Here is a 19,386-nt window from a genome sequence, read left to right as displayed (position 1 = left end):
TACCAGTAAATCAGCGCCTACGCCAGATCCATCCCTCTCTCTCGCCCCGAGAAAACAACCGCCTTATCAGGCACTCGCGGAAAGCCTAGCAAACATACTCGGTTTTGATTTGGAATACCGCCGACTTCCGTCCATCGACGCGAACAACTGGAATTATCAGGCAGCAATTGCCAACGAAGATATCTTTATAATAGGGAGCGGACCAACAACACACCTGGCAAAAGCGGATGCTGCTAGGCTACTTGCTCGGAAACTACTGGTACATTATATTCGACTTTTATTAGAAATCTTGGATTCTCCACCCCGCATCGCCTCTGTTTCCAAGGCAGCGACGACATCGACAACGACACCGACGACGACGACGGCGCCGGCATCACCATGAGCAGTGGTTATAACAGTAGGACAAACGGGCGGCAAAGATTTAGCTTCCGACCCAGTATGATTGACCGATATCGTTCGCCATATAATTCACCCCCTTCACCTTCGGATACTAATGAACCATCTTCCGACAACAACAACAATGACGGCAGCTATTTCACTCCGCCAAAGCACCCCGATGCAGGGAGCAGCGAAAAGTACACTGGATATCTCGACACCGGCCAGATACGGAACGAGCTGCAGCTGTGCACCAAGACGTGCTCCATAATCCTGGTAAGCCTTATCGACATCCTCAATATCAAATTTTTCAGTTACTTATGGCGTTCTGTTTTTATATAGCCTCTTCCCAAGCCCATTCTACGCTACCGCTACACGATGATTAACATCACACGCGTAGTAAACTTTTACCAATTCCAAAACCTCATGGAATAAAGCCTCATTCCTCTGGACACCTATTTTCAAAACGCTTTGCGAACAACAGCCATTAAACGCACCGGAACAGAGGTGGATCTGCCACGAGGATTTTCTCATGATGTTTACCAGAAATACAACTACCTGGAACTTTACCGCCACTTCAATCTTCGGCATATCTTCCAGGTTATAAAGAACTACTTCAATCAATTTGTTCAGTGCCAGCATTGCAGAAGCTGCTCGACTGTCATTGTACGAAAAAATGGGAAATTATGCATGATTTGCTTAGCATGTCAGGCTAATACGTTTGTTTGCAAGCGTGTGTGAAACGAGGTTGACTTACGGAACGGCCGTGTTGCGACAACGATGATTCGAATCTGTTAACGAATTCAAACTGGGCATATGCGTGGAAGTTTAGTTGATAAGCCGCCTTTTGTTAACAACGAAGGAAATGTTTTGTTGTTCAACCAATGAAACATCCAAGAAATAAAAAAAGTGACTGTACAAATTTGCCATCCCGGGAACATAATGTAAACGTAAGTGATCCAGCATAGGAAATAACAGGAATTGTCGAAACAAAAAAGCTCCAACATTATGCAGCCATATAACAAAAGATCAACTAAGAAGCAATTGCGTAACGAATTTCAAAACCTTAGTTCTGGGTATTAAAATACAGAATTGTGTGGGTATAGATATATACATACAATGTATCAATCAAGGAAACGCAACCGATGATCGAATTACTGTGTCTGACGCCGAAGTCGCTTGAAACGCTCGCGGCGACGTTTGAATTCTTCACGCTGCGCTTCAAATTCATCGCTTGGACCACCCTGTGCCCGAACTTCCAAGTCCATTTCGCGCCACGCTCGAATTCCATCAGCCATCTGACGCTCTCCTTCCGGTCCACTTGCAACAGTATCATACAGAATACTGGTCGAGAAGGCGGCCATATGGGCGGGAAAGGCTGGGTCCGTCACGCTTCGGCTCCACACAGCAGACAGTCTTCTGGTCCGTTCATCCATATTCTCCACGAAATGGGCCATACTATCGTTAACAGCTTCCCGGTCTACAGATATCATTACCACACAAATCACACAACTGTTTAACACAATTAATCAAGCAACACTGTGGTGATACCTGTGTTGTTGTATCGCTCCGGGTCGATGGCGCTGTGATAAGAGGAATCTGATGGTGGGTTGCTTCCAGAAACGCTTTCCAGGGAAAAATTCCCCGGCTGCTGGTGCGGTAGTTGTGGCGGCGGCTGCTGTTGTTCTCCGCGAGACAAAGCTGCCCGCATGACACTAACTCTTTCGCCTAGACGATTAATACTGTTGTCGAGTCGCAAATTCACATTTTCCCACTCCTGGTTAGGGTCAGCGGTGTTAATGCCGTCAAACCCGGTAACGTCTGTAAGCGCTGTTTATGATTATCAACTAAAAAGACACGCAACACAAAAGCACGGCTGGCGTGCCACATGCACGCATACTTACCGTCATTTGGACGAGGTGGATGATGAGGCGGAGCTGTTGTTGCAGCGGATCCTGGCGGCCAGGGACCTCTTAGATTAGCGTTAGAGTTATGGAATCCCAAGAATGTTGATGGGCGCGATGAGCGCGGCGGTTGGCGGCCGTTGCCAGGGCCACCAAAGGGATGTGGCGGAGCGGATGGAGTTCTGGGAATTCGAACCGCAAAAAGATCGACAGTCCTGTGTGCGTGCAGCCGTGCCATGCAGCGCTGAAATAAATTGTAGCGTGATGCCGCACATCCCAGGATAGCCAGGACGAGCAGGACAATTGCCACAGCGATCCCGATTATTCCGCTAGTATCCAAAAGTGGCGCACTGCTGCTGCTGCTGCTGTGGCTGGCTTTGTTGTTGTTGTAGTTGTTGTCGTCGTCATCGTTGTCGTTGCCACTGCTACTACCTAAAAAGCACGGTGGACATGGTTGACATGGCTGTAGCTGCAGAGTCGGGTGAACGACCTCCTCCTCAAGAAGGTAAGAGTGGTTAGACATGTTGTTATCTGTTCCGGATATGTTTACATCGCTGCTGTCAATACTGATCAAAATTAATACATCTGCTACGCTTGAATTGTCTCCCGTTTGGTTCACCGTCGCCAATGTCGACGCGGGTGCCGCGGGTGTCGTCGTCGATGACGACGACGACGACTCAGCAACGTATTTGATAACAGAGACGGAATTGGTGCTGATGGTGGTGGTGGTGGTGGTGATGGCCGCTGATAACTCGTGGTCAAATACAGCAGCGGTAGCGGTGGTGAAAATATCGGGTATGTAGCTTCTCGTTGAAGATATATTGTTTTCCGAGGAAAACGGGGGGGCAGATGAACGATCGCTGCCATAATCCTTCCGATCAGCGCCACCAACTCCCCCGCTACTATCCCCTTCATCCATAAAGGTTTCAGTAACTTGGGTATGAACCGTGGTGCTGTCGTCGGGGAAACTGTTTATCACCTGATATGTGGTAGCAACAGGCGCGCTAGTGCTGATGCTGCTGGTGTCCATTTCATTTTCTATTTCCGTGGACAATGGGACGGAGGAAGGGTGGATATTAATTATTTCAAAACGAATGTCTGCACGTGGAGACAACAGCATAGATAAAGTTGACGATAAATTCGAAATTTTTATGGTGGTGGGATCTATCAGGGCCGTAGCAGCATCGGTCAAGACAGGAGAAACAACGTATGCGCTATCATCACTCGACGTAATTGCCGATTCTGTCGTGGTGGTGGTGCTGCTGCTGCTGGTGCTGCTACTGCTGCTGCTACTGCTTTTGCTCTCTTGCCTAACCGTAATTAATAAAGGGGCAGGTGATGTAATCGTCGCTTGCACAATTTTTGTGCTTGCCGCAGGCGCCACCGCCCCGGCCGTTGTTGTAGTTATAGCGGCAGCTACATACATACAACAAGAACTATCCGAACCTTTTATCGAAAATAATGTTTGATTGAATCTTTACTTACCAGCATGGGTGGTAGTGAAGACTTTGGGCGGATATGGCAAAGGCCAGGGTGTTGGAAACCCGGTTGGTGTAGGGCGGCTGGACCACGGACAGCACGGGGCATACGCGCAGCCGTTACGTTTGTCTACGGATGGATATACATTTTCTGCGTGAAACTTATTTCGATGGGAAACGATTCTGAGTCAAGAAAACTATTTACAAAAAATTTTTATTGGTAATTAACCTTTTCCGCATCGGGGAGCGATGATCTTCAGACCCAGTTTCTCCAGGCACTCCAATTCACGACATTGATAACCGTCAAAAATTGTGTTGACCAGGAAGATTAGTTGCAAATCCGGGAAATTATGGGTAGGCCGCCAATTTGGAAGAACATTCACATCCGATCCTGTCATGTCCAACATCTTCACACCTCTCACAATTACATGAGGCTGATTATCCAACGGCCAGGTCATCGAGCTGCTGCTTGAGCACTGCCAGATTGTAGGCTTACAAGTGCAGAAGTATGGACAAGCGGCGGCGGCGGCGGTGTTGGTAGCGACGATGGGATAGTACTGTCCGTAAGCAACGCTGCAAACAGTAATTACACCCATTACAGCCCCGGCAATAACAAGGTTAAAAACCACTGCCATTGTTATGCACGGTAAACACACAGGTCAATTAGAATGAATACAGTTATTATAGTTATGGCACATAAGAGCTGTTAACAAGTATTCTAGCCTGGCAAAACATCATTCCAAATGCAAACGACTCAATTGAATGCGCAAATAATCAACTGATGGTTGAGTTAGTTTTCAACATCGCGACTTACCTCATTTTTCCTCTCATTCTCTGGGCCGACGGTTTTCGAAAGAGAAAAAATTACCAGGAGATAAGACTATGATGACATTACAGCTAAAATTCTCTCTGCTGTAAGACACTGTTTACGCTTCATTACGCTGATAAGAGCCATGAGAACTTGAGCTAGATGGCCATTTTTTCCTCCACATGCAGTATTTTTTTATCAGTCTACCACTGAAGACATGAAAATGAGCACACTGAATAAATAAGCAGCGGCCAGCAATACAGCTGTGACTTTGCACACGGCTTGCAATCTTTCTTTCTTTCTTCCATAAGCCTGCGTGTACAAGCAGCAGAGAATAAGTAGACGTATGCAGCGCACAGCAGCGAGAGTAGCCAGTACGTACTGCGTCCCACTTCTTTGAGGCTGCAGAGATCAGACAACTAAGTACAGTACAGTACTTATGACCGCTATATGTACCGCACAGCCTGACCACCCGCGGGCTGGCTGACGCCTGCTTCGCAGGTAGCGACCTACGTCACTTTGGCCCATGGGTGGTTGGTTGCCGGCCTTATTAATATTTCAAATATTAATTTGTTTAGACGTTTTATTTTAATTTTGTAAATAATAATTTATTATTTTATTTTAACTTATTATTTAATTCCAGGGGCAGTTGGGGGTGACTGCTTCTGGGGGGCAGTGGATCAGGGGTGGCGCCCAATGGCGCCAGAATGATCACTTATCATCATAGGAGCAATACGATAAAATCATAGCATAGCACTGTAATTGCCGGAGGCAACATCGATGTAGCTCCCGAAATTAGCTTTGAGAAGCTATATTTAAAAGTAATTGTATTTTTCTGGACAAGAAGCGTTATTACCGAGAAAATGACAAAATAAATATTGCCGATCAACAGCAGTACTAACTCGCCAGACAGGCATGAACATTATGAGCCATTATTTTGTGTTAACACTTCTACCCAAAGGCGGCATGGACCGTATTAATTTGTTCCTAACTGGTTTTTGCTTTTTGTTAGTTAATATACGTTCATCGTAGCGTGGTAAGGGATATCCACCGATGTTGCTGGAAAGTCTGAGTGCACATGTACCTCGGGCAGTTTAATTAACAATTACTGAAGATAATAGTGATCACTTTATGTCAGTATGGCTAAAACGCCCCCACTGTTTACATACTCACTTAGCTTCCTAAAGCCTAAACAGCACTAGCAGCCTTACATTTTATCGAGATCTTTAAACGGTTTTGCTAAAGCTTTTGCAAAATGAAAGCTATTTCCATGATAGAGAAATCGGAATAAACATGTCGCAGGTATTTAAGAATCAGACAAGGCATGCCCATAATTCCGGAGTCATGTTAAACGACAACCTGACAACCGACGAATGTGACTGGAAGCGTGCCCTGCGTATGAACGTCACGGATGACACACGAGAATCCGCCTATGCTTCGCTGTTATATCTTGTTGCATTCCCCGTGTTGCTCTGTTTGTGCACCGTCGGAAGTGTCCTTACCGTCGCTGTTCTTTTGAACGATCGATTGCAGCGGAAAATCTCCACGGCGATCTACATGGTCGGAGCAGCCCTCGGAAATTTATGTATCATGTGAGTTGTACGGAAATGCATGCATAAAAGCACATCGCTCATCATATTTAATATTTCAGTTAAGGGATTTGGCCCGGTACATAGCACCAAATTCGTGTACATACATGGGAACTTCCGCTGTCGCGTACTCACAAACACTTTTTTGCATTGCTTTATGGTATTTTGTAGCCGAAAGACTTGTATGCATAGGCGTGAAATCAGTTTTTGCGCGCAATTCGGGAGTTATGGATGTTAGAAAATTCCAAAAAGTTTAAATGCACTCAGGTGTACCAAAAGTCTCATTATGGACCGATCCCTTTCAAATTTTGCAGGTAAATGCGCATAACAATGCAGATCGTTTTAACACCAATCCACTGTTCCAACACGTTTTCAAATTTTAAAATGAATTCGAAATTTTAAAATTCATTTTAAAATTCGAAAAAAATCGTGAAAGTCTGGATCCGTGTAAGAGCGATCTTCATGGTTATGTGCATTTACGCGCAAAATTTGAAAGGGATGGATCCATAATGAGGCTTTTGGTACACCTGAATGCATTTAAGCTTTTTGGAATTTTCTAACAGCCGTAACTCCTGAACCGGATGTTGCGCTCAAAAACAGATTTGACGCCTAAGTACAAATCATTTGGCTACGCAATGTCAAAAAGCAACCCAAAAAAGTGTTTGGAAGTGCGCGAAAGCGAATATTCCCGTGTATGTCCAGGAATTTGGTGCTATGTACCAGGCCAAATCTCTTAACAAGTATTTCAACCGACTACGAATTTTTTATTTATGTTAATTCCTATGACGAGTTTCAGGTTCGATTATCCTGTATTTTCAGGTGGCCTAATTTTCCTGACTATTTCTTCTTTTTGAGGGCAGCGATTTCGCAAGGGTATGATAAGGCACAAAATTCTTTTCCTTCGTATGAGGCGGACGGTTTTCTTGACTTCCTGGGTGGTACCGCCCTTCAGTTTGTCGATTGGTAAGGAATATCTTGGCTGACTTAGTTATATATGTTTGTGTAATTACTGTGCAGCCATTTACACCGACCATTTGCTTCGCATTACTGTCTGTTGTAGGACTTTGATAATCTTTGCGGCCGAACGCTTAATCAGTGTGATCCAACCATTAGCATTTTTCTCCCGACGAAAATCTTCAGCTTGGAAACGCGCCGTTATAACAGAAATCATCATCCTCATTCTGGCGGCAACATTTTCCTTATCACATTTATGGATATATTATTATTGGTGGACCTCGCCCCAGTACAGCAGCCAGGACGAGATGCTGCTGGACATTCCATCGCTGAAGCACTGGTACATTGTGCAGACGAATGCTGACGTAAGCGTCTAAATCTGCCACTTTGTAAATTAGACAGATTAGCACTTTAGATCTGCCTGTATGTTTCTGTCAGTTTTACGAGCGAAGTATGAAACATGAGTAAATAAGAAAATTTCAACGACACCGGTTGGGGTCGTTCATGACAGTTAGCGAAATCAGGAACACAAACCTAACAACGTTACTATGCGAAAAAAAACATATTCTCTGGCAATATATTTTGCAGACGATCATGCTGATTGCCAAACGCCTCTTACTGCTCTTGATAGACGGGGTGCTGATATTTGTTTTGTGGCGACATAAGAGGCGTGTTAAAAGAACGCTGTCTCGCCGGACAAGTTCGTCAACACAGAATGCCAATCGCATCGTTTAAGGCAGTCTAGTGTTATATCTAATCACCCAGCTACCTACTCTCGGTTTCCAGTTCGCCCTCATCGCCAGCCGTCCACCATACTGCATGTTGGACTTAACCAGTGGTGAGGATGCCAGTGCTGATGATATCGTGCAGATTATCAGCTGGGTGGATTATTCGGTCACCTTTTGGGTCTACTATGCGTCCAGCATCAAGTTTCGTCAACAGTGTACAAACCTGTTTAGTTGTGTTTGTAAGTCCTGTCGCCTGTTCGGCTGCTGCCACGCTGCAGAATGCAATTCTGATGATTCGTCAACTGGAAGAATTATTCTTAGCACTGTTACAAGTAACGAAGTAACTCAATAACAGGCAATAAAGTTGTTTCATGCTATTAGCCAGCAACCGTCAATCTCAGATCTGCTGTCAACTGCATGTATTTAAATATCTGTATCTTACCATTTAATACTGCCGCTTATAATACGCCGTTTATAATACTGCTGTACTATTGCGTTTTATAATAACATGCATTTACCGGCGGCAGAGTACTTGAGAGCTCCTACTCTTTTCTGACTGTGCCATCGCCTGACAATCATAATGACATACGTACATGCTGATAATAAAAAAACTGAGAATAATGAGACGTGCTGAACGTCATGGGTGCGGGGGCAGTGCATCATGGATCCGGGCACTGACATCCCTTAAGGTTATTTCTAGAGATGAAATATATAAAAAAATCAACAGTAAATGCCGAGAGGGTGTGACATGGTGATAGAGTACTAGTAAGTCTGTTTCAAACGTTAACATTTGATTAAGCAAAACGTTTTAACGACAGCTTAGTTCAACATTCTCTTCCAGACAATTCGTTATTTCTCCCGTCCAGGTATTTGGCATTCTCACTGATCGAGATGCTGAGCTGCTCGTTGCTGTCGCATTTCCCTACGCATCCGCTAAAATAACCACCAGGTACGGTATATTATCGAAAAATGCAGCGCTGACTTGAGAATGGCTGTATTACTGTTCGCAGTACTAGTACCTATTAAATACATCTCCAGTTTACTGACGTGTGTTGAGAAATAGCGACGCGCTGCTTTGAGCGGTGGTACCGGTGAAACGATGACAACATTCATAGGAAATAAATTCTGTAATTATAATACTCAAAATTTGAATGAACTGAAAGCCGGTCAAACACCGTGTTGACCTGTTATTGGACCGAGTGACCTCCCATAACGAATCATTCGTCGGCGCGGGATCGCTCTGTGAGCCACGGAACGGCCAACGGCCTGATCTTCAACGAAACCGGAGAACCGTTTTGTCTGTAATTGGTTGATGGAAAGGTTCCGCCGCTATACTGGCGATATCACTGCTATCCACCGGCATATCTCACCAGCAACAAATACGATCATGAAGCGCCAAGTTAGTCTTGTATGCAGCCGTTGTAAAGGAAGGTTTGCGTATTCGCACCGGTTTGCGAACGGTCAGCAGATGATGCAAATCCCACCGAAAGATCTGTAAGTCGATTCAAGAGTCTCAATAACCGTTACATTTCACACGATTCCAGCACTTGTAAACAACTGAGCGTATATAAACATCCGTAAACGTTTCACATGCATTTATACTCAGTCATCAGGCGCTCGTATCAATGCATAATAATTTGCACGATGTTTAAACATTTTGGGATTTGACTGGTTTTTTCACAACTCACAGAATTTGTCAACCGTGTTGCGCAAATAGCAATCGCTCGATAACTACATACCATTTTTAAAATTTTACCGCGTTTTTTGTAAATACCGGTTGAACAGATAAACGTTTGACTTCACGGAACAAACGTTTTCTTTAAAAATTAGTAAGACCCTTATTTATGTCAGCGCTATTTTTGTCATTATAAGACTGACGCATCTCTATGGTATCTTATAAGTTATAAATAGCAAGTAACAGTTTCTCGGAGAAGCACAAGCTTAAATCAGTGCGGTTGCTCAATGTCCGCTTCATCTAGACGGGGCCTGCGTTACATTAAAGGAAAAGCGCTCGCCACAAGCGCCATGTAAGGCTGAAATCCATAATTAATATAAAATACTACTTTTCAGCCTACAAATGAATAACAGAATAATAAAACAATCATTAGCAAAGAAAAACTTTTCACGCAGTGGAATCGATGTATCTGCACAGCCGATATCTGCATTAAATGCTGGCAAATTATAAGCACCGTTCGTAATTACCCTGATGTTGATATTTGAGCAACACCGCTGCTGATCGAATGGATTGGAAAAAAGCCAGCATTTCGATATCCAACTCAATAAATTTCTAATTTAAGGCTATCGCCTCGAGTCACGGAAGTAAAGTGGGAATGTTTACAATAGAAGATTGGGTAGATATTTCCGCTAAACATGCCACCTGCCTGTTCTCCCTCCATACTTGATTAAGAATTCAAGCTGCCTGTCATCGTACCTTGTTTGCCGTCGGCTCGAATGCCTAATTCAACTTATATGCAGTTGTACACTGTCGGTGTATCAGAGCCGAAAATGCTGTCTACTGTGTTTCATCCTTTTAATGATTTTTTCCCGATCGAGCAGCACTGTGCCACGTTTACCCGCAACTGCCGCGGCTGCATCGACCAGGCATCGGTAGAAAGAACTTATTGGTGGTTTATTACACGTTAGGATTTACTTTAGGATTTAGTCATACGCTTGGTTTATTCTACGCTAGCGCAGTTATCTAAATCTGCGGAATATTACAGTTACTAATCAGGAATACAAACGTTTCGGCTAATGACACAGCCATACCGGCGGTATCTCCAACCCTCACCGGTCTGGCGATCTTGCTCATGTTTCTATGGATCCTCTTTCTGTTGGTGCTGTTACTCCTGAATATCGCAGTCCTGTGATTGACCTACACTTACACGCCAGCAACCTCATAAAGGGTGCACCTACTCTGTACTTAGCCCCTTAGGAATTGTTTTGGTTCTTATCATCCTTATTGCGGGGGTTATTTTTTAAGCAGATGACCAAACGCTGATCCCGCAGATCATACGAACTTTACTCAGTCTGCCAGTGTTTCCAAGGCCTGCACAGGATACGCTTCAAAGGATGTATATTATAAAACGATTATTTATTTGGCCCATTTTTGACCAACTGGTTCTAATATCCTTGCCTTTGCCTTCGTACTTTTTGGGCCACGCAAAAAGTACAAAGGCAAAAGCAAGGATATTAGAACCAGAGTCTGCATAATTAGTATGCATTAGTATGCATAAGCCGCCACTCAAGTGAAGAGCGGATGGCACCGCGGCCAAGAGGGAAAAAGGGGAATTCCTGTTTTATGTGATCGAGTCAGTTTTGGTCCTTGGGAAAGGCCCAGCAAACGGCCTCCAGAACGTCTGGAGGCGGTATGCTGTGTGTTTTCCAGGGTCTGCTCGTTTTATTGTAGCATCCCGACTCTTAATTCGACTTACTGGCGCTTCCTTCCTAATGCCTTTTCCTACATTCCGACTGCTATAGAGCCAGTGTTCATATCATCGGCAGCCCGTCTCCAGTTCTGTTTGCGTAATGCATACGAATCATATGTGCTACGCAAACGGAATCTGAGACCATTTACGCCGTTTCCTGTAAACTTTGCTGCTGCCTGTGCCGGCGTGTTTTTCCCCGTCAAGATGCTGCACAGTCGTCACATCGGAACGATCGGCATAGAAATGGCTCCTGTGGTATAAATTTCTAAGCAAATGCACTGACGTTTTCCGATTACAGATCCACTCCTTTCATCGAGACCTTTAATAAAAACGGCTTCGCTGAAAGTAATCAGCTCGACTTATGACGAGTACCAGTTGTAATTACTGTAGTGGATTAACTCGCTCAGTTAAACGAATGGCAGCTCTTAAAACAGATATAATCGAAATTACGCAAATGAAATACTACGATAAGTGTAATACAAGCACATTTGTGTGCCAAATAAATACCGCACAAGTTTCTTAATTATTGTTCAAACTACTTGTGTTATCATCACAATTATTATGAGAATCCTTGAAATTATTATTTTTCAAGAAATTCTGGAAAAATATTCAGTTCAAGGGTTCTCCAAATAAAGTGATAATCGTTAAAAAACAAGTAATATCAATAAAGAATAATATTGTAATCAGTATTGATATCTATCGATATAACTAGCAGTCTAGCACAGTTTATTAACATTTTTAATATGAGCCCAAAACATTTCCAATTGTATTAAAATACGTACTCTAACATAAACGCACACTGGAATGCTAACGGACCATTAATAATTATGTTCACTTTTGGACGCATGCGGTAACATAATATCTGGTTATTGCGCGGCGCGCGCTCGTTTTGAGTTTGAAACAATGCATTCGTAGTTTAATCTTTTGAGCACTGGAATCGGTAAATTCAGTTACAATATTTTCTACTGGCTCGGTGTTTTTTCTTCTAAAAGGTTGCACTTGGGCGGAAACTCGTCTTAAGATTACTACCCAACGGCTGCGTGAGCCGTATTAATTTATTTATAACCGGTTTCTGATTTTACTTTGCTGATAATGCACGTTCATCGTAACGCCGTTGTAGAGGGAAATACCGATCTTACATGGAAATCTGAGTGCATAGAAGCATATGAGCACCTCGGGCTGTCTAATTAGCAATTACTGCAACAATGATCACTGTCTTTATGACTCCATAAAACGCTTACACTGGTCATATATCTGTACAATGAGCCCCTTAAGAGCCTAAACAGCTTTTACGGCTGGCTATTTTGTCTAGATCTGCAGATGCTTTGCTAGGCGTTTTGCAAAATGGAAATTATTACTTTTACGACAGCAAATTCTTGATAAAATGTCGTCGTTACTCAAAAACAAGACAAGGCATGTCCATACTTCCGGAGTCATTTTAAACGACAACCTAACAACCGACGAATGTAACTGGAAGCGTGCCCTGCGTATGAACGTCACTGATGACACACGAGAATCCGCCTCCGCTTCCCTAGTTTATCTTACAACTTTTCCGGTTTTGCTCTTTTTATGCACTGTCGGAAGTGTCCTCACCGTCGCTGTGCTTTTAAACGATCGATCGCAGCGGAAAACCTCCACGGCGGTGTACATGGTCGGAGCAGCTCTCGGAAACTTATGTATAATGTAAGCCGTACGTAAACTTATGATCAACGACGTAAAATATCGCTCATCATATCACTTCTCATAAAATACAATTCAAATAACATTTATTAATTAAGGTTTATTCTGTGACGAATTCAGGGCCTGATGTTTCAGGTGGCCTCTTTTTCCTGATTACTGCTTCTTTTTAAGCGGAGCCATTTCCTATGGAGTTCCGTATGATATAGACAAAGCACCTTACACTCGGGCTTTTTATCGGGCCCTTGGCTTGCTCGATTTCCTGAGTTATACCGCTGCTGATTTTGTAGATTGGTAAGGTCTATTTGTGCCGACAGAGTTGCCATAAAATCCGATATTAACGCCCTGTGGTGTATTTACGTATATATTATTTCCATTGACGCTAGTGAACCGTTTACACAGACCATCTTCCGATTCGCATTGTTGCTGTCGTAGGACTTTAATAATCTTTGCGACCGAACGATTATTCAGTGCGATACGACCATTATTATTCTTCTCCCGAAGAAAATCTTCAGCCTGGAAACGCGCCGTAATAAAAGAAGTCATTATTCTCATTTTGGCTGGAGCATTTTCCTTATCATATTTATGGATATATTATTATTATTGGACCTCGCCCAAGTACAGTAGTCAGGACGAGATGCTGTTGCAGATTCCTTCGCTGAAGCACTGGTACATTCTGCAATCCAATGCTGACGTAAGCGTTTAACGTTGCGGTTTTGACCTTGCTGCAGAGTTAATTTCAGCGCATATTGACCAGAAACTGGGGCCTATATCAATGGGCCGGATAACATGTGTAGAATTTTGACAAATTTTTTCATTTTCCGATACGTACAAGCTTGTCCGGTAATTTCTTCCGGTTCAATACAGCGAAGTATACAGATTTGCGTGTTACGCCAAACTCTATGCTACGGCGCGCCACGTCACACTGCTTAAATACTTAACATGCATCTGGCTGGCAGGTGGCTTGGTGCACGCCAGATACTTTAATGAGAATAACAGTAACTGCCTGGCTGAAGGTGGTTAGAAAACGGTCGGTGTGGTAATGGGCATTCTATCTGCGCAGCGCATTTAGGCAATCCGATAAGCGTAGTGACGCGGCCATCATTTTAGGCGCGAATTTCGCGCTAGCTGTACCTTTACGAGAGAAATTGCCGAACAAGCTTGTATAGATATTACCAGTTATTTGTAATACTCAACCAAAGTAGGTATGGAAGGGCGTTCGGTGACGTGAACGCGCACATCAAAAATGCCGCCCATCGACGCATCAGAGATCTTCTAAGACTCTCGTCACGGATATGGTTACAACCGTTACACGGCATTTCACAAAGTAACGTGTCACCGAGTGCAGTTCATGACCACAATTTTTCGCAACCACAACACTTTATGACCACGACATTTCACAACCGTGAAAATTTATGACCTCCTCGTTTTGCAATAAATATTTTACGACGGACAGCAAAATCTCAAATTCATAGCCAAAATTAGTTTTAGTAGTCTCAAAATTCAGAAATAGTCAGAAACATGAATAACTGGTAATACTAATCGGGGATTAAAAAACTTTAAAGAGCTACACAATTTTTAACTACCTAAGCGTACACAAAAACCTACACAAGCCTTAATTTTTATGAGTATGCCCCGGAATCGACTTTGCTGTTTAGGTGCATTCTCATATCTGTGTATATCTGTAAGACTGTATTTGCAGGTGCATATACCGGTTTACAGCGTCCCTCGGGAAGTACGAAATACTAGGAAACTAGTATTAATAAGAATTTTTTTTAAACAGAACCGGGTCGCGGATGACCAGCAGCGAATCCAAAAACACAATTCAGCCGGGTTGCTGTTCTTTTTTTTAGACGATCATGCTGATTGCCAAACGCCTCTTACTTCTCTTGATAGATGGGGTGCTGATATTTGTTCTGTGGCGACATAAGAGAAGTGTCAAAAGAACGCTGTCTCGCCGGACAAGTTCGTCAACACAGAATGCCAATCACATCGTCTTGGGCAGCCTAGTGTTATATCTAATCACCCAGCTGCCTACTCTCGGTTACCAATTCGCCCTCATCGCCAGCCGTCCACCATACTGCAGGCTTGTCTTAACCAATGGCGAGGATTCCAGTGCTAATGATATCGTGCAGATTATCAGCTGGGTGGATTATTCGGTCACCTTTTGGGTCTACTATGCGTCCAGCCTCAAGTTTCGTCAACAGTGTGCAGATCTGTATAGGCGTTTCTGCAAATCCAGTCGCGTGTTTTGCTGCAAACACACTCACGAACGCAGCACTGATGATTCATCAACAGGAAGGATTATTCTTAGCGCTGTTACAAGCAGCGAAGTGACTCGGTAACAGGCAATAATAAAGTTTTCTTCTTCGGCCAGTAAACTAACCGTAGATCTGATTACAAGTTAAGAATACCATAATGAAGGAATACCATAATGAAGTTAAGTAAAAAAATTACACGCATTGTAACGGTGCGCAGAATTTTTGGTTTTAGAAACCGAACAACCATATAAGATGATCGAAATCTTTTGGGATTATCTTTTGGGATTTTGGGCCCTTTAACATCAAACACTACACTCAATGCCGGTACGGTGAGAAAAACCAGCACGAGCTATCGAACACCTGCTCGCGTCCGACAATTCGGCATCGTCCCGGTCAGGGGTTTGACCTTTCTCCGTTTGTCGGGATGTTTTTCACATGGCTGGGTGCATCTTCGATAATGTACAATTAAATGCGGCAGTTAATTATTGTTAATTTACTTGAGCGGAAGTTGTTGTTTCGTTTTGTACTGGCGCTCATTACCTTAGCAACAGTCGTCTTGTGGGTTAGTACCGATGTTGCTTCAAATGCATGCTACAATTTGATAAGTCATTCGAATCTTCAGAACAGTTGTGGCTGCTTCCTGAATCGGCTGTTCAAGTTTGCATTGTTTTTTGGCGAAATTGTATTGCCGTTTTTTAGCGAAATGTTGTGGCGAAAAATTGTGCAGTTCAATAAATTTCAAAAAGTTGATGTGTAAATACTTCGATAATTTGTATATTACCGCCTGCTTGTCCTACGATAAATTTACGGGAGATCCGGTTCCTGTCATTGTAATTAACGATCAGTGAACTCGTTCCAATCATATATTCCTATGGTTTATATTATATGTCACTTGTGAACAATTTATTCTTTACTGCTAAATTAATCTCAAGTCTTTTGCGAAATTATACGAGTACCATTCTCGATGGCACGCAACCGGATGTTTCGAACCGTGGACGCGGCCGACCACGTGGGACTGGATGCGGAATTACACGAAGCAGGCGCCCTGAAGGTAGACGTTCTGGTGTCAGTTCAGGTATCCCGAAAAAGGAAACGACGGTGGAAAATGAACTCGCCCAACTCAAAAAGCAGGTATTATCCGATTTATCTGCATAGGTTGCAACTGTAGTTCCCCCATTTGATAATAGTGTTCGATCCTTTTCACCGGCGACCCGTAAAGTTCGAATCCAGAATACCGGCAAAGCAGACGCGCCACAGCTCCACCTACGGGACCTGTCTCCTGTTTCCGATCCAGGTAAAGCTTTTCATACAGATGGCGCTACTGATGTCGAATTAAATGGTACTAGTGATGCTACTGCCGTAATTCGAAAAGCTGCCGCGATACTTGAAGCTTTACCGGACAATGATAAAAGCCTGCTGCTACCAGTCGAGAACACTCTGCTGCCCAAGCTCTTCAGCAAGAAGGAATTTGTTAATCTTCCCGATCTACTGTTGAACAACTGCACAACTAAAGCGCAGTCGACATCCAAGAATTCAACTGGTAAAAGTGCGCAGATTCGAGCCTTTAATCAATGGATGAGAGCGTTTTCAGTGCTGAAAATGTATCGGTGTGCCATATACCCGGAGTTAGACCTTCCCATGATCATCACTCATATTCAGCACAAAATTTACTATAAAACTAAATTGATCTTAACAGTTTTAGCAATACCAGTGAAATGTCACACTCTGTTTTGTGCAAAAGCAAACCCTGTCCCAAGTTATAGCTCTTGCCCTGTACACGTGGCCAGGGCGGCGACTTCGCTGTATTTGAATGGCTTTCAATCTACTCTTGCACAGAACTTGTGATGTGTGAGCGTCGTTTACTTGTCGCTACAACGTTTGTGAAAAATGATTTATGACCAGTTTTTAGCAATGACTTACATCGTATGTTCACTTAGGCCCCGTCCCGAATTTAAAGCGAATCTCGTTGCGATACAGCAACTCCACCTCGCGAGGTGGCTTCGCGTACCGCATCTGTAGGTGTGGCCACTGCGGTTGAGCAACCGTAACACAGCGAGATCCGCTTTGAATTCGGGACAAAGCCTTACAGTTGTTAGAAATAAATTTTATTTACGACTTATATAATATATTAGCACTTTTTTACGATTTATTACCCATTTTTTAAATTTTTTCAAAACTGAACTAGTTTGGAGAATTTGAAGCAGATCGTTAGAGTGTCGAGCAGTAGCAGCAAGTACTAACATCACTCTGCAACATTAAGTACTGAATTATTTATACATCCTGAATATATCCCGGACAACGCATGCCCTCTCTATGAGATCCAAAATAAACTTTTATTTAGCGCGCTTTTTAAATATCTCAGTCATAATCAAACTGGCTAATACAGCCATTCCGTAGACCAAAAACAATCGTCGTTACGCTACGCCCCGTATTCCCTCGGCACGCCTGATTGTACAGTTGACAACTGCAGGGTGTCTTTTAAGTTTATATTTAACAGCTATCAGTTCCTTCGGAGGTGCACCAGTGTAAGTCAGAGTGTTTGTTCAGTGTCCGCATCATTTAGGTCTCCTGGGTAACATGAACGGAAAAGCTCAAGCACCAAAAGGTTGCATGCCATAAATACATATGCAACATTACTTTACAGCAAGCAAATAAATACTGTAACAGAACAACAAAGAGATCATTAGCAAAGAATGATTTGCTAGCTGAAATAAATCGAATACTGTATGTATCCGCAGATTCCGCACATCCGGTGTGTGTGACAAATGCGGCGACATGATAGGCACAGTTCAGAAGTATCCAACGGTTCATATTTGAACAACACCGCTGCTGATCCTGTGGTTGGGAAGAAAACCAGCAGTTCGATATCCTACCCAAAAAAAGTTAATGGAGTGTGATCTTCTCCTGCCGCGGATGTAAAGAGGAAATGTTTACAATTGAAGATTGGGTAGATTTTTCCGCTAAACATACCACCTGCCTGCTTTCTCTCCATACTGGATTAAGAATTCAAGCTGCCTGTCACCGTTCCTTGTTTGCCGTCGGCTCAACTGACTAATTCAAGCTTTGTACACATTGTACAGTTATTTGTACACTGTCGTTGTATAGAGGCAAAAATGCTACCGACTATGTCACTTTTAACGATTTTTCCCGTTCGAGCATCACAGTGCCACTTTTGATCGCATTTGTCGCGGCTGCATCGACCAGGCACAGTTTAAAGGACTTACTGCCGGTTATCACACGTTAGGCTTAGGATTAATTTTATCGAACGTTAGGGTTATTTTACGTGTGGGTTATTTATCTAAATCTGCGGAATATTACAGTTACTAATCATGAGAACAAACGTTTCGGTCAATTGCACACACAGCCATCCCGGCGGCATCTCCAACCCTAACCGGTCTGACGGTCTTTTTCAAGTTTCTGTGGATCCTCTTTCTGGTTGTGAAAGAGAGAAGAGCCCACAGAAACATGATATTTTCCGGTTTCTTGTTTCTCCTGAAAGCCACCTAAGTTTGACTCATTCAGCACTCTTACACTCACGTTACGGCAACCTTTTATAAGGGTGTACCTATCTGTTCTTAACTTCCCACGAACAGTTGTAAGGTTTGTTGTGGTTTTTATCCCGGTAATCCATATCGGGTGCTGAGCATGCAGACGATGTACCAGTCCCACAAGAATATTGTTCCTGTTTTATGTGAAAGATGTGTTTCTATGGTATAAATAAAGGATAGTTCTTGCTTATGTGAGTTGGCTGTTGTTGTATTGTCGCATCCCGAATATTATTCCGCCACGCTGCCGCTGGCTGCAGATTGCTTTTACGCGTAAAGGCGTTCCACAACCAGCGTCAGCGTGGTGGAATAGAATACATGCTACCTCCTGATTATGTATTACACAGCCAGAGATTAAATCATCGTCTTGAATTCGGCTTGCGCAATGCATATGAATTATACCTACATATGTGTCACGAGTGTTTTTTTTCGTCCAGTTTCTCCACGTCGTCACATGGGAACGAGCTGCACAAAATGGATGCTGTGTTTTAAACTGCTATGCAACTACTCCGCCATTTTCCGATTACAGATCCACTTCTATCTGCGGCAGTCGGGTAGGTGTTAGGTTGCTTTGCTGTTTTTGCTAGTGTTTTCTCCATCTACCAGATTCTAAGTCTGGTAGAGTCTTCAGTTGCTTGATTT

At 43.3% G+C, this 19,386-nt stretch overlaps 3 protein-coding genes across 5 annotated transcripts; 2 read left to right on the top strand and 1 right to left on the bottom strand.

Annotated features, from left to right (window-relative positions):
• Positions 1–1,529: 1,529 nt before the first annotated feature.
• On the bottom strand, positions 1,530–4,576 carry LOC129597017 (uncharacterized). The gene is made up of 6 exons (XM_055494434.1): positions 4,572–4,576; positions 3,987–4,330; positions 3,765–3,887; positions 2,280–2,711; positions 1,927–2,196; positions 1,530–1,855 (listed from the first exon to the last, which is right to left on the bottom strand). The coding sequence occupies exons 1-6, from the start codon at positions 4,574–4,576 to the stop codon at positions 1,530–1,532; spliced, it is 1,500 nt and encodes a 499-aa protein (XP_055350409.1).
• Positions 4,577–5,681: 1,105 nt separating this feature from the next.
• LOC129596990 (uncharacterized) lies at positions 5,682–8,002 on the top strand. The gene is made up of 4 exons (XM_055494400.1): positions 5,682–6,157; positions 6,974–7,117; positions 7,215–7,473; positions 7,697–8,002. Exons 1-4 carry the CDS (start codon positions 5,859–5,861, stop codon positions 7,841–7,843), a joined length of 849 nt encoding a protein of 282 aa, XP_055350375.1. The 5' UTR covers positions 5,682–5,858; the 3' UTR covers positions 7,844–8,002.
• Positions 8,003–12,501: 4,499 nt separating this feature from the next.
• LOC129596989 (uncharacterized) lies at positions 12,502–15,941 on the top strand. 3 transcript variants are annotated; one of them, XM_055494398.1, is made up of 6 exons: positions 12,502–12,944; positions 13,077–13,232; positions 13,374–13,632; positions 14,641–14,673; positions 14,792–15,279; positions 15,432–15,941. In XM_055494398.1, the coding sequence occupies exons 1-6, from the start codon at positions 12,646–12,648 to the stop codon at positions 15,448–15,450; spliced, it is 1,254 nt and encodes a 417-aa protein (XP_055350373.1). In that variant the 5' UTR covers positions 12,502–12,645; the 3' UTR covers positions 15,451–15,941. The 3 variants fall into 3 exon arrangements, with proteins under 3 accessions (XP_055350373.1, XP_055350372.1, XP_055350374.1); XM_055494397.1 differs by having other exon boundaries at positions 15,417–15,941; XM_055494399.1 differs by lacking the exon at positions 14,641–14,673 and having other exon boundaries at positions 15,417–15,941.
• Positions 15,942–19,386: the final 3,445 nt, after the last annotated feature.

Source organism: Paramacrobiotus metropolitanus, unplaced genomic scaffold (assembly GCF_019649055.1).
Source record: "Paramacrobiotus metropolitanus isolate TYO unplaced genomic scaffold, Prichtersi_v1.0 Parri_scaffold0000099, whole genome shotgun sequence".
Classification (NCBI taxonomy): Eukaryota; Metazoa; Tardigrada; class Eutardigrada; order Parachela; family Macrobiotidae; genus Paramacrobiotus; species Paramacrobiotus metropolitanus.
This window is presented reverse-complemented; position numbering and strand designations above follow the sequence as displayed.